The 13,361-nt window shown below is 36.7% G+C and overlaps 2 protein-coding genes across 8 annotated transcripts in view; one reads left to right on the forward strand and one right to left on the reverse strand.

The window, feature by feature from the left end:
* The first annotated feature begins 611 nt into the window (after positions 1–611).
* On the forward strand, positions 612–9,221 carry LOC106151525 (malonate--CoA ligase ACSF3, mitochondrial). The gene is made up of 8 exons (XM_013524843.3): positions 612–798; positions 2,461–3,268; positions 3,647–3,838; positions 4,777–4,940; positions 6,201–6,346; positions 6,784–6,903; positions 7,439–7,579; positions 8,087–9,221. Exons 2-8 carry the CDS (start codon positions 2,495–2,497, stop codon positions 8,461–8,463), a joined length of 1,914 nt encoding a protein of 637 aa, XP_013380297.2. The 5' UTR covers positions 612–798; positions 2,461–2,494; the 3' UTR covers positions 8,464–9,221.
* The window catches only part of LOC106151524 (adenylate cyclase type 2-like), a 63,206-nt gene continuing 58,736 nt past the window's right edge, over positions 8,892–13,361 (reverse strand). For 6 of the 7 annotated variants that reach the window (XM_087010500.1, XM_087010499.1, XM_087010498.1 and 3 more), the window contains 4 exons: positions 11,177–11,359; positions 10,626–10,740; positions 10,136–10,260; positions 8,892–9,841 (listed from right to left, as the gene is read on the reverse strand). In XM_087010500.1, the coding sequence (XP_086866626.1) occupies positions 9,722–9,841; positions 10,136–10,260; positions 10,626–10,740; positions 11,177–11,359 (543 nt within the window). In that variant the 3' untranslated portion in view covers positions 8,892–9,721. The remainder of the gene's footprint in view (positions 9,842–10,135; positions 10,261–10,625; positions 10,741–11,176; positions 11,360–13,361) is intronic. The other variant, XM_087010501.1, reaches the window with a different exon arrangement.

Below are 13,361 nucleotides of genomic sequence, written 5' to 3' on the forward strand. Positions count from 1 at the left end.
TATTTAGAAATTGCGCCAAAATATAGGGGGTTCACAAATGTTAAGGGAAATTTTATTTTGTGATCCTGTTCACATAAACATTTACTTAAAATGCATAAGGTCTAAAATATGGTGACAAACAAGTTGCCTGGTTAAAAAGAAGTTCGTTTTAGGATCAGGGAGGGGGCTAATTAAATCTCCAGCTGCATTTCACGGGGTTATAATGTATCTATTGCTACGTTTAAAGATGGACTCAGTCAACAAAATCACTTGCTCATCGAACACCAATCAAAGAGCTTGTCTAGCGGACACAGCAAAACATTAAAATGTGCCTCAGATGATTTTGATGCGGAAGGGCTTTTGGTGCATGTCGGTCATATCCGATGCGGTTGTTGAGACAGGGGTTAGTCGTTCTTTCATCTAGCACTTGTCCAAAATAACGTGGTGGTTGTCATGCCGTTTGGATTGGAAATGGTCAGTTCAGGTGACAATTCTCCAAGCATTTTTAAAATGAGCTTGTTTGTCCTTCGTTCTATAGGCTTCGCTCTTTTACTCAAATAATAAAAGTCCAAGAAGTCCCCTATTCATTCTTTATTAAGAACGGTTCGTCTTGAAGATAAATACTTAGTATCGGGGTTGAGCAGACTGTCCTTTCTTATGACCTTTGCCTTGGAAGCATGTGGGTTTGAAACTTACATGTTGCATCGACGAAATCAGGTGTAATATTTAAGAAGACTTTGAGTTTTTACTTATAATTTTAATGGTGCATGTAGAAGCAAACCTGCTGGTGGAAGGGACAGGGGCACAGGTGCAAACAAGGTAATATGTACTCTTACTAAGCGGGCCTTACCCGCCCGGTAACTCGGATACAGTGGCCGCGGTACTCCGCTTAGCACGAGATCTGTTTGGAGGGCGAGCCAGGTTATGTGTTGATGTAACCAGTCGCTACAAGTTCCAAATATACTACATTGAATCACATTTGATTGATGTGACAACTTATAGTTACATTGTTTAGGTATTTCACTACACAGATGAATGGCTGCACAAGGGAATGTACTGCATACTGATTTATAATGTGTTGTGGGGGGTTCAGGTTTAATAAAAAGGCCTCCCACAGTGACATGCTCTGGTCATTCCTTTCACTGTACCATCGGTTGATCACCTGTGCATTTGCAGGAAATTTGCAAGGCCAAATTTCAAAAAAGCTGAGCTGCAGTTTTTCTGTATATCTCTTCTGTGCTCCTGGGGATAGTCTTTCCTCGTACTGTTACGCTGTTGTGAAGGAAAGAGTTGTTTAAATGTAGCAAAACACTGCTTTTGATGAGCAATTTTTTTTAAACTGTCCATTTCAAACTATGGGGAAAACAAACTGGCAGTCTTATGGCTTGTGTCCCCCAAACATTGTGCTTGACAGTGTTCTGCCCACTTTTTACATCATGCCGACTTCTAGAAAGCAAGTGTTTTCAAGGTGCAGTGCCTGGCCAACTAAGGCACATGCTGTGATTGAGTATGCTTACGTTTGGGCCTTTAAAGTATGCACTACTTCTATTAGCAGCACCAAATTATCAGAAACTCTTTATTCAATTGATGCAAGGACTGGGAAAAAGAGGAGCTTATCGAGGGTGCTACAAGTGTATGCAAGAAAGTCCTGCAAGCATAATGTCTATCTATCTATCTATCTATCTATCTATCTATATATATATATATTTTAAAGTAAAATTGTTCTTCCTGTACGAGTATATATTATATATATTAAAAAGAAAAAGAAACAGCAGCTATTTTGCCCCGACCGGTTTCATTCTTTCTTCAGGGGGTTTTGTTTATTTGTTATTAGGTGATGTCATAAAGGTTAAAATGTGACGTCTGTAACAATGGGTCTTTAATTGTTGCTTTAACCAATGCTATTATCTATTCAATGTAGGTTTATACTTATTAATGAATAGATTTTCTTTCATTTCCCTTTCTGTTTGGATTGTTTCCCTAGTGAATTTATAAAATGGGAATACCGTAAAGGGTAAGAAATGGTATATGGTATTCCCATTTTATAAATTCACTATTTCTTTTATATATATATATATATATATATATATATATATATATATATATATATATATATATATATATATATATATATATATAATAAAAGAAAAAGAAGAACAGCAACTTTCTTGCCCCGACCGGTTTCTTTCTTTCTTCAGGGGGTTTTGTTTATTTGTTACTAGGTGATGTCATAAAGGCTTAAATGTGACGTCTTTAACAATGAGTGTTTAATTGTTACTTTTACCAATGCTTTTATCTATTCAATGTAGGTTTATACTTATTAATGAATAGATTTTCTTTTATTTCCCTTTCTGTTTGGGTTGTTTTGGAGATTTTCTTTTATTTCCCTTTCTGTTTGGGTTGTTTTGGAAACACTGGTAGTACTCATAGTATTTAGTCAGTGTCTTATTTAATAAATTTAGCATTTCTTACCCATTTCAGATTTCTATAGGCAGTTACCATATAAAAAGTTATTATGTGGAGGAAGTGGAATGTGGGTGTGAGCCACTGTGTAGGCTCATTTTCCCATGGGATGATCCAGCAGAAAATAAGCAATAAGGTCCATTACAGACAGTTTGGAATTTTACTGAACAGTTTGTCTTCTTGCCGTCATGTACAGGGTTCTGCAAATGGCAGGCAGAGTTGTATAAGATTAACCTCAGGGCATGCCATGTATGCTGTACAATTCTCTAATGCTGGCATGAGATCTCACGTGGCATGCTACAGTAGCAGTGCCAAGAAGTCGATGCATCCGGATGTGATAACAGCACTTTGTGAGTATGAAAACAGGACAGCAATCCAGGATGTCCATGGAGAACACAGCTATCTGAAATTGTACAACAGGAGTCTTGCTCTCCAATCTAAAATTTTAAAAACCACAAATAGCAGGAGTTTGAAAGAAGCCAGGGTTGCATTTCTGTGCCCCAATGACATATCTTATGTAGTGACCTTGTATGCAATCTGGCTGTCAGGTGGAGTCGCCGTGCCTCTTTCCAAGACACACCCAGCCCCTGAGCTGGAGTATTTTATCCAAGACTCCGAAAGCTCTCTTGTTATCACAACAGAGGCACTGGAGGACAAGATTAAGCCAGTTGCTGAACAACATTCTATTTCTTGTTTAACATTAGAAGATGGGGATTTTTTAGGTGAAACGGAACCTGATATAAAAAAGAAGGGTTTGGTCAAGAAAGATTTACTCAGGAGGAGAGCTTTAATGATATACACAAGTGGTACAACAGGTAGACCAAAGGTAATGTTAACCAGGTGTTTGAATATTCTTTTACACAATGAAACTACCTCTCACAGAAGTTGTTCAATGTCATAATTATTTATACTAGCGGGACTTCTCTATCAGGAACTATCAACGTGATAGACATGAATAAACAATTCCTTTTTGTGGCAAGGTGATTTTATTAAATTATATTCATACCACTGTACTTTTTATAAGACTAGTCCTTGGAGTATTTGTTTTATCAAAATTGTTTTAATTTTTTCTTGTCCATCCTTTTTACCCTTCAAATTCACTAAAATGTACACATTAAGATTTTTAATAAATATAATCAAATGATAAAAATTTAGGCTCCTTGACCTTCTCCCTTCTTGATTTCCTTCTACAACTTTTCTTTAGGGAGTGGTCCATACCTTTGGTAGCCTCCACTCTCAGATGAAAGACATGGTACAGGCTTGGGAATGGACAGAAAACGACTGCGTGTTACATGTGCTGCCACTCCATCACGTGCATGGAATTGTCAACGTCCTCATGACACCACTTTTCTGCGGAGCAACTTGCTACATGCTGCCTGAGTTTAATGCCAGAAATGTAGATTGTTGTGTTTTTTTTTCTTGTGGGGTGTATAGTGTTTCTTTCTTTCCTCTCCTTCTCCCACTTCCTCTGATCCCCTCCAACCTCTCTCTCTCTCTCTCTCTCTCTCTCTTTCTTTTATGTGTTTGCATGTGGTAGGTTGACTGGTAAATAACCAGTCTTTAAGCTGAATGGTGTTTCTTAAAAATACTTTCAGCTATCCATTAGAATATTTAGTGAATTAACTAATGCAGGACTAATTTTCACATTTGCAACTTGTAGCATCCCCTTTGGATTTGATAGCCTCTTTCACTCACATGAAATATGACAACAATCAAAACCAAGGACCAAATCATTGAGCGCATTCTCAACGAATTAAGCCAGGCTTTACAAAGCCGGTGACCTAAAAATGGCGGACATACATGAAAGAAAAACCGCTTAATCTTTTAATAGTCTCTCCGCCTCTCACACGCCTCCCCACACGTCGTCCCTGTGGGGTACAGTAATTAAATCTCAGCTCCGAACATTAATATTTCCGTGAATATCTCTGGTGATATTATCTCCGTAGATAGTCAATTCATTGCTGCTCTACGGGCCAAATTATTCCTTTTTGTCTCTGTTTTCAAAGATAATAGAACAGAAGAGCTTTTTTCCTTCGATCGCCTTCAGCCGCCATGCTTTCTTCACCACGAGTTTAACTGATGAGCATGCGCACTTAATATTTCTCAGGTAGCTTCCGCATGGCGAACGGAGACGCGATTTAATTACTGCACCCCGCAGGGACGACGTGTGGGGAGGCGGAGAGACTATTAAAAGATTAGGCAGTTTTTCTTTCATGTACGTCCGCCATTTTTAGGTCACCGGCTTTGTAAAGCCTGGCTTAATTCGTTGAGAATGCGCTCATTGATATAAGTGTGCAGTTGTCATTTTAAGTGAAGTTCTCTGGCATTTGACAGGTTTGGAAGTGCCTCATGAGCTCGGTGCCCATTGGAGGCAATCGTGTCAACATGTTTATGGCAGTACCCACCATATATGCCAAGCTGATAGAGGAGTATGAAGAAGCAGATTATAGCAGTTTCATAACGGATGCAATTAAAACTGTGTGTTCCTCCTGTATAAGGTAAGATGATGCATGGGGCTTGTTTTACCAAACTTAACCCAGAAAATTGGTCTGAACTTTTGAATGAAAATTTCTGTCTTCTTTTAATCCAAAATAAATATTAAGAATTAGTTATGGGTAAAATGTTGCGCTCGTTTAAAAACAAGAAAGAAATTTGGTAATATTATAGAAATAATGCTTCTTTTAAAGTGATTTGCTATTGTGTGTGTGTGTGTGTGTGTGCGTGCCCGCGTGTGTGCGTGCATGCATGCGTGCGTGCATGGAGAGGCTGGTTGTCAGAAGATGAAAACTGAGACAAGGATCGAGGCATTTGAGCCAGTCATTGGCATGTTTGCAGCACAGTAGCATCTTGATGGTGGCTGATGAATGTTATGATTGCAGGGAAAGAGGGTCTTTATCCAAAAAGTACAATAAGACAATTTAAACAGCATTACAACTATCTTCTCTAAGCCATGTTTGTTTGAGTGCATTTTTTTTTGGTGGGGGGGGTGATTTACTCAGTCCACACCCTCATACATCTTTGAACATCTCTCAATCTAAAGCCCCATTCACACCTACATGGTTAATCGAGATTAAGGGAATCGCGATTCTAACGCGCTTAGCTAAATTCACTTTTTTGCGTTCACACATGTAAAAACGAAATCGCGATTTACCTAGCTAGATCTGGTAATTGCAACTGCGCTTGCTAGGGGAGTCACGGTATATCCTGTTGATCATGCGCAGTAGCTGCCTTCAAGACCATGCTTTCGGTTTGTGCGTTGTTATTTTCCATTTAATACTTTCATCGGCCCAAATATTTAGTTATGCTGCCACTGAGTTTTCAGACCAGAACGTCCTCTTGGCCATTTTGCTGACTACGAAGAAACTTGAAATTGCGTGGACAGTTTGTTTTCTTTCACTTTCCAGTCGGCGAATAGCTGTATTTAGCTAATGTTTCGTTTCAATTTATACCCGACATGAAATAAAATTTATTGTATTGTATTATATTGTACTTTCGATAGAAACTTGCACGCCTCTTAAGTCCTCAACTTCCGGTGCTTATATCGATCCCGTTCTCACTAGGAAATTTTATATCGCGATTTAAGTTTACATCGATAGAATCCACCTCTCAAGTAGGATTAATTTGAATCGCGATTTGACGTCTCTACTGCGTTCACACTAGAAGCTTTACATCGATAGAATTGCGATTTGGCACTAATAGCGATTGAAAGTGTCTCGTGTGAATGGGGCTATTAAGTAAACGTCCCCTTCTACCTCCAGGCTGATGGTCAGTGGGTCAGCAGCTCTGCCCCAGCCAGTCATGGACAGGTGGACAGAGATCACTGGACATGTTCTACTGGAGAGGTACGGGATGACAGAGACAGGCATGGCATTGACCAATCCACTGCATGGGGAGAAGAAGCCGGGTATGTTTACACACCCATTGGTGGTGGTTGGGGGGGGGGGGGGGGGTCAGGGGGTGAGAAATAATGTCTCTTTTGGACAGAAGGTCTGCTCTGAGTCAAAGTTTGATGTAGGTTCTGTGCTATTTCTCAAGGCAGGTCGGTTAAGGGTAAAAAGGTCAATTTTTTCAGAAAAAGAAATTAGTATTTTGGAATTGTTGGCTACAAGCCTGGTTTATGTACTAGATAATTTATCAGTCATTCAGTTAAGTAAGTCCATTACTCTGCACTCTAATCAGAATTTCTGATTACTTTATTCACCCAAAAAAAGGTCATGTACTGTTTTATTTAGAGTTATTCCTTGATATTATACAACATACCCATTATCCCACAGATATTGTTGATATTATTTATGCATCTTCTTTTGCTGTTTGATGTCATTTCCATTCATACACACACAGGAGCCGTTGGCACCCCATTCCCCAGTGTGAAGGCCAGACTAGTCAAATCGAATGAGGATGAGCCATCAGGGTACGATGTCTTGGTGGAAGGGGTTAAGGTGCTACCTGCTGGGAAACGTGGTATGTATGGATGGTGAGACTTTTGAAATGTGTAATTTTATAGGTTAAAATTTTTTTTGTGACATGTGGAATAGGTATGCAACCAATATGTACAGCAACAGTAGTAAGCAAGAATAGCTGGTATATTAAATCTTTTATCATTTAATTTGGCATGTTTTGTTTGTGTTGTTGTTCAGAAAGAAAATGTATATTAATTCTAGTGAAGTCTCACTTCGGCTGAAAATTTTAACATTGTATTACATTTCATCTCTGAGAATTAAGTATTCTAAAGTGGGCTCAGTTTGACCCCATTCCCATAGATTTTAGATTGATCTATCCCTGTGGGGAGTCTCACTAGATTACTGTCAGCTTAGCCGGCTTAAGCGTCTGTCCCGCCTACTAAAAGCTGTAAGGGGGCAATTAACTATGGTGCACACTCGGCTGACTGCAATTTAGCGTGAACCCACAGGGAGTTAGGTCAATCTAAATCTCTGGGAATGCACCCTTTGAAGAAGTGTGAAACTGATATGTTATCATTTTTATCATGTTTATGTAGAAGTGTCAAATGTGGGTGTTGATGGAAAGGAAGACCTTCAGGGAGAACTCCAAATCAAGGGAGCGAGTCTGTTCAAAGAATATTGGAATAAGCCAAAGGAAACTGCCAAAGAGTTTACCCAAGACGGCTGGTTTAAAACAGGTGCTTCATAAAGTATACATTTAAATGTCATTTACCTGGCTACTAAAAGTAAAGTTTACAGATTTCATTGACTGTATTATTTATTAAGGTAATCAATGTCTGCAATCAGCAGCCATCTAATATTTGGTGAACAATAATTTTAAGATTACTAGACTAAGTGATTGAAGAAATGGTGCATAATTTAAAATTAAAAGTATGTAAGAGGTAAACAGGTTTTGATTTTTTTTTACCAAGCACAAAAATATTTGTTGGCAGACTGGGACCTAATTATGCATAATTTTGAGAATGGCTCGTCTATTGTTATCTTTTTTTCCCTTTGTTTTTTATTTATGTGAACTTTATCTATAGTTTTCTACAAATTGTCAAAGTACCCATGCTCTAAGCACAGTTTATATCATGTGGTTTATTGAAGTGAGGAAACCTGCCCACTTTTACTCTATATTACTATATTTGCATGAGCCTACCCTGTTATTATACTAATTTGTATTCATGCCTTGTTCCCTGCAGGAGACACTGCATGTTTTAGAGATGGTGTTTACAAAATCATGGGAAGAACTTCGGTAGATATCATCAAGAGTGGTGGCTATAAGATCAGTGCTCTTGATGTAGAGCGCCATCTATTGAAACATCCACTCATCACAGACGTTGCTGTTCTTGGCCTGCCAGACATCACATGGGGAGAGAAAGTAGCAGCAGTCATTGTTGTCAAGGAAAAATGTGATTTGGATCTCCAGGCTCTGAAGAGCTGGGCCCGCGAGGAAATGCCGCCATATCAGATTCCAACTGTTGTGGAGTTTATGGACAAAATGCCAAGGAATGCAATGGGAAAAGTGAACAAGAAGGACTTGATGAAGGAGGTTTTTATAGACAGACAAAGTGATTAAAGTGCAGTTCACAAACCTTCGGAATATATTCTTTTTAAAATTATGCCTTTTAAGTGAAGTTTGGTTTCTCACAAAATAATTGGCATTTTCATATTGTGAGTTTGAATTCCCATGGGTATTAAGCCCTGTGTTAGTTACATATTTTAATGTCCACTATAGCAGTATAAGGAACTTTAAAATTAGTGCGGATTATGCTATTAAGCATTACACAATATTGCACCAAAATATTTTGTGCACTTTCATCGTAAACCATATAAATTGAAGACTAATGACCTGCAAACATACAAATCTAAAAGTAAACAGAGGTGCAAACTTGCTAATCAGTTCCCTTGTGCTTTCAGTAGACTGTTTAGTAATAAATAGTTCAGTGATGCAGTTGGTGCAGAAAAGATCACAAGTTGCAATTTTGAAAACAAATTAAAATGAAATTAATTCTGAGGTCAATTTTATTTATTGGTTGACATTTTTGTACTTTTTTTTTCACAGTTTTCTAAATGCTAAGATATTTTTAAGAAGAATTGCATGTCAGCCTTTTCAACTTTTTCAGCATCTTAATTTATCCTGAAAAAAAAAAAAAAAAAAACTGGAGCCGTTTTCCATCCTTAGTTACATCTATTTTGTGCCGAATTCATTGATCTAATTACATAGTCATACATATGAAACAGCTCTATGACTTAAACATTTTATGGTAATGTAATGGTTAATACTTTTACCTTGTCGATTTTTTTAAAGATGAGAAGAAATTCTCTCAATTACCACTGCTTTGTTATTTTAAAGTGATTTCAGCAATTCAAATACAAGATTTTATGCCTTGGCAAACATATTGTACATGTAAGCTTATGCCATTTACTCCATTGAGTTTAGTACTGGGCTAACAGCTGGGCTAAAAAATTAAAATTACTGTCTAAAACTGCCAAGTAAAACTTTGATGTTTAATCTCTGCAAGATGGTTTGAAACAACAGACAAATGTTTCTATTACCAATGCAGCACAAATTAGCAGAAATAAAAACATTGGTGAATTTCCGCCATTTGTATAAAGTCCATGACTGTAAAATCAGCCAGACTTCAATTAGAAACCCTATACTTTGGTTCTAAATCTGACAATTTCAAATGCCGAGTAACTTATGCCATGCATGTTGAATGAAACCATTTCCTTAAATTGAGACACACAAAAAAAAAAAAAATACACTAATTTTGTGCAGCTTTTGAACTTTAATGCCCTTGATTTCACTGTTGTTGTTGTTGTTGTTGTTGTTGTCATGAAGTTGCTAAGAAGTAAGTCCTCATAGGAACATCTTTTCCTTTAATCTTAATTTCTCCTCTGTATTCACACCTGTACCCAGATGCCATAAGAACCTCTGCCGTGTGCTCTGGCACCTAAATGATGAATGAACAAAATTAAAGTCTCCTATCTACTAAGCAAACCTGTTCTGGTCGGAAAGAACCACTCTATGCATCTCTCTATATGGTGAACAGTTAAGTCATTGTTTCTACATATTACTTTAATGCTTGTCCACTTACTTTGTTGTAGGCAACTTAAATGAAAATGATGAATATAAAAATTGATAAAGGTAACCAGCTATCTCTGACCATTGTGTTTAAAGAGACTATATTTGTAATTATACTATTTGATCACTGAATGACTTCAACGATGAATATGAAATGTCCTACATGTATTTTGCCCATCTCTCCAAAACTGTCCATTCTGCTGGCCACGTTCACTGTGTCTCCCCATATATCATATTGTGGCTTCTGAGCTCCTATAACCCCTGCTATTGCTGGGCCATGGTTTATACCTGAATATAAATTATTATGTCAGGAGTAATATGATGTTAAGTCAGCAAATGCACGATTGAACAACTAACACAATGAGAGCACAATAACACAATGACTGTACACTCAACACAGTGTAAGCCTATTTTGTAAAACATCATTCAACAAACGACTTTACCATCTTGGCCCCATCAGTGTCAATTGTTATAGTTCAATTCTGCTATACATTTAGTATAGTAAGTGGAGTATTTATCGAATGTTCAAGATAATAATAATAATCAAATATTTTATCTATTTGTGTCTTCATTTTTTTCATTGTCACTACAGAAATGAAATATCATCTTTTCAAGGAAAAAAGAAAATGACACAGTGCCACTTTTTTTGTTACCTATTCTGAGCTGAAAAGAATTGAAAGAGTCCCTGTTGATTCCATCCAAAGATACCATCATATTCATAGCAAAGTCCACCATAGCTGTCACACTGTGCTTGAACTTTGTCTGATCCTGAAATAGATATGGGTCACGATGACATAATTATGTCTGTGATATTTATGCTATGGTTGCATTTGAAATGTTTCTAGAAAAAAAATTATCACAAAGTTTTGTGCTTTAATTTCTGCTTAGTTCCTTGTTAAATCTTATTGTACTGGGCTTTTGTATGCTTAAGGATATAAACAAATAGTAAAATAATGAAATGGGTAAGTGTTTTGCAAAGGACTTTTCATATCTTTTGATCATTAAACTTATTCCTATTTTTCTAACACTGCCCAGCCTTTGCATCATAACTTCTATAATTACAATAATATCAACCTTGATATTTTAAAATGTCACACTAGCTTAAACTGTTAAAATGTTCTGTCAATCCAGACCAGATTCATTTGTGACATGTAAAACATCCATTTTCTTTCATCTCTAGGTATCACCAAAAGAAATAACATACACAACCCTGTCCTCTTCTTACCACAACAGAGGGAATCTTTTTGAGCACTTGTGTTGTTCCCCCATCCAGTTCTCCATTGATCTTGTTTTCATCTTTGCCTGGTTGGAGTCCACAAGCCGCCATGTAGGTGGAACCAATGGTTTTAATCTTCTCCACATAGCTGAATTTGGGTTTGGATAAAAGCTAACCAAAAATATTAAAAAGAATGGGTAGAATATGACCAATCTCCTTGTGTTTCCCGAGCAATCCAAAACAAGGCAGCAAAGCTGTCAAATGTACAGACAAAGAACAGAAAATAAAGATGCAAATAAGTGAAAAATTAAATTTTCACAAAAAACTGTTAAATTGCCAGAAAATTTTACCAAACAGACTGCGTTGCCTATGGAAGCTGTATGTTAGACCCATGTTTCTTTCCTGTAAGTTTGAGAACAGTAAGTGACATGATTTCCCATAGGAGCAGTGCCCAAAATAGGGGTTTCTTCAAATTTTGATGCAACATTACATAATGTTTAACAGCATAATGACAATCAAATGTTATTAATAAAATATTAGTAACATGGACATTCAGAAAATGTGACAAGCAAAAGTCTTCAAGATCATGGAACTTTAAAGTCACACCTTGAAAATGCCAATATGTGAAAAATTAAATTTTCACAAAAAACTGTTTAACTGCAAAAAAAAAAAAAAAAAACAGACTGCATTGCCTACTGAAGCTGTATTTTAGTCCCATGTTTCTATCCTGTAAGTTTGAAAACAGTAAGTGACATGATTTTCCTTAAATGGTCATCATGGAAGCAGTGCCCAAAATGGGGGTTTCTTCAAATTTTGATGCAATATTACATAATGTTTAACAGCTTAATGACCATCAATTTTTAATTATAAAATATTTGTATCACAGATATTCAGAAAATGTGACTAGCAAAGGTCTTCAGGCCCATGGAACTTCAAAGTCACGCCTTGATAATGCCAAAATGTAAACAAGACAGCACTGTTCTGAAATTGGTTTATTTCCATTTTTAACACTTTTTTAACATAAAACAAAATAAACATTTTACTGCCATTTTTATATGACCAACTAAGAAAATTGATGAGATGGGAAAAGTATCAATAGAACAGTGTTAAATGTCCAATTTCCTCCATTCTGAGATTCTGAACATAGTGGATGATTGAATCTGACAAACTGCAATGATATGAGTTTATTTCCATTTTTGACACTTTATTACACAATACATGATAACAATTTTACCATGTTTTTTACATAATCAACTAACAATGTTGTAAAGATGCAGGAAATATCAAACAAACACTTTTAGGCATCTTATTAGTTAAATAATGAGACTGTTAACATGCCTAATAATTGAATCTGAGGAAATGTGAAAAAACAGTATAACTTCTTAAGTTATGGCCCGATTATGCTTATTTTCGAACTCAACCTGCGTTTTAGTAAGATTGACCACTCCTGTGAGTATAATTACAATTGGCCAATCCGTTTTTCTTATATTGTGTTATCAGTGTTGCATTTATATTGAAAATAGTGAAAAAACAGCATAAATTACCTAAAAGTGACCCGATCATGCTGATTTTCGAACTTGACCTGCGTATTATGAATATTCATCAGTTTTGTAAGTTTCAAGTCAAAAGGTAAAATGGTTTTCCACTTATCGTGTTATCGGTGCTGCATACATGCTGAAAAAAGTGAAAAAACAGCATAAATTCCCTAAAAGTAACCCGATCATGCTGATTTTCGAACTTGACCTGCGTATTATGAATATTCATCAGTTCTGCAAGTTTCAAGTCAAAAGGTAAAATGGTTTTCCACTTATCGTGTTATCGGTAAAAGTGCACGGCGACGGCGACGACGGCGAAGACGACGACAGACGCAGATGATGGCTATATGTACAGACACATCTGTGTCTGTACATAAAAATCTTTATGCCCTATTGGATTTATAGTTTTTAATTATGATACATTACGGTATTACAATAAACGCTGGTCAACAAGGTGAATGGTGAGGGCATTTAGTTAAAATGAAAAAACATTTTGTGTGTGTGTGTGTGTGCGTGTGTCTACGTGTGTCTACTGGTAGTACTTCATGAAGACATACAGTATTTAAATATAATTCCAATTTGCTAACTTTTTACAACTTAAACCTAGCTGCTACAGAGTCACCAAGCAAAGTTGAAGT

This window comes from Lingula anatina, chromosome 4 (assembly GCF_051362555.1).
Source record: "Lingula anatina isolate TDL-2025a chromosome 4, LinAna3.0, whole genome shotgun sequence".
Taxonomy (NCBI): domain Eukaryota; kingdom Metazoa; phylum Brachiopoda; class Lingulata; order Lingulida; family Lingulidae; genus Lingula; species Lingula anatina.

Bases quoted from the DNA above. Each gene is read 5' to 3' on its own strand.
- LOC106151525 (XM_013524843.3), top strand. From the start codon at position 2,495: ATGTGGAGGAAGTGGAATGTGGGTGTGAGCCACTGTGTAGGCTCATTT. The intron at 3,839-4,776 runs GTAGATTGTTGT...GGCATTTGACAG, and splicing joins CTGAGTTTAATGCCAGAAAT to GTTTGGAAGTGCCTCATGAG. The intron at 6,904-7,438 runs GTATGTATGGAT...ATGTTTATGTAG, and splicing joins GCTACCTGCTGGGAAACGTG to AAGTGTCAAATGTGGGTGTT.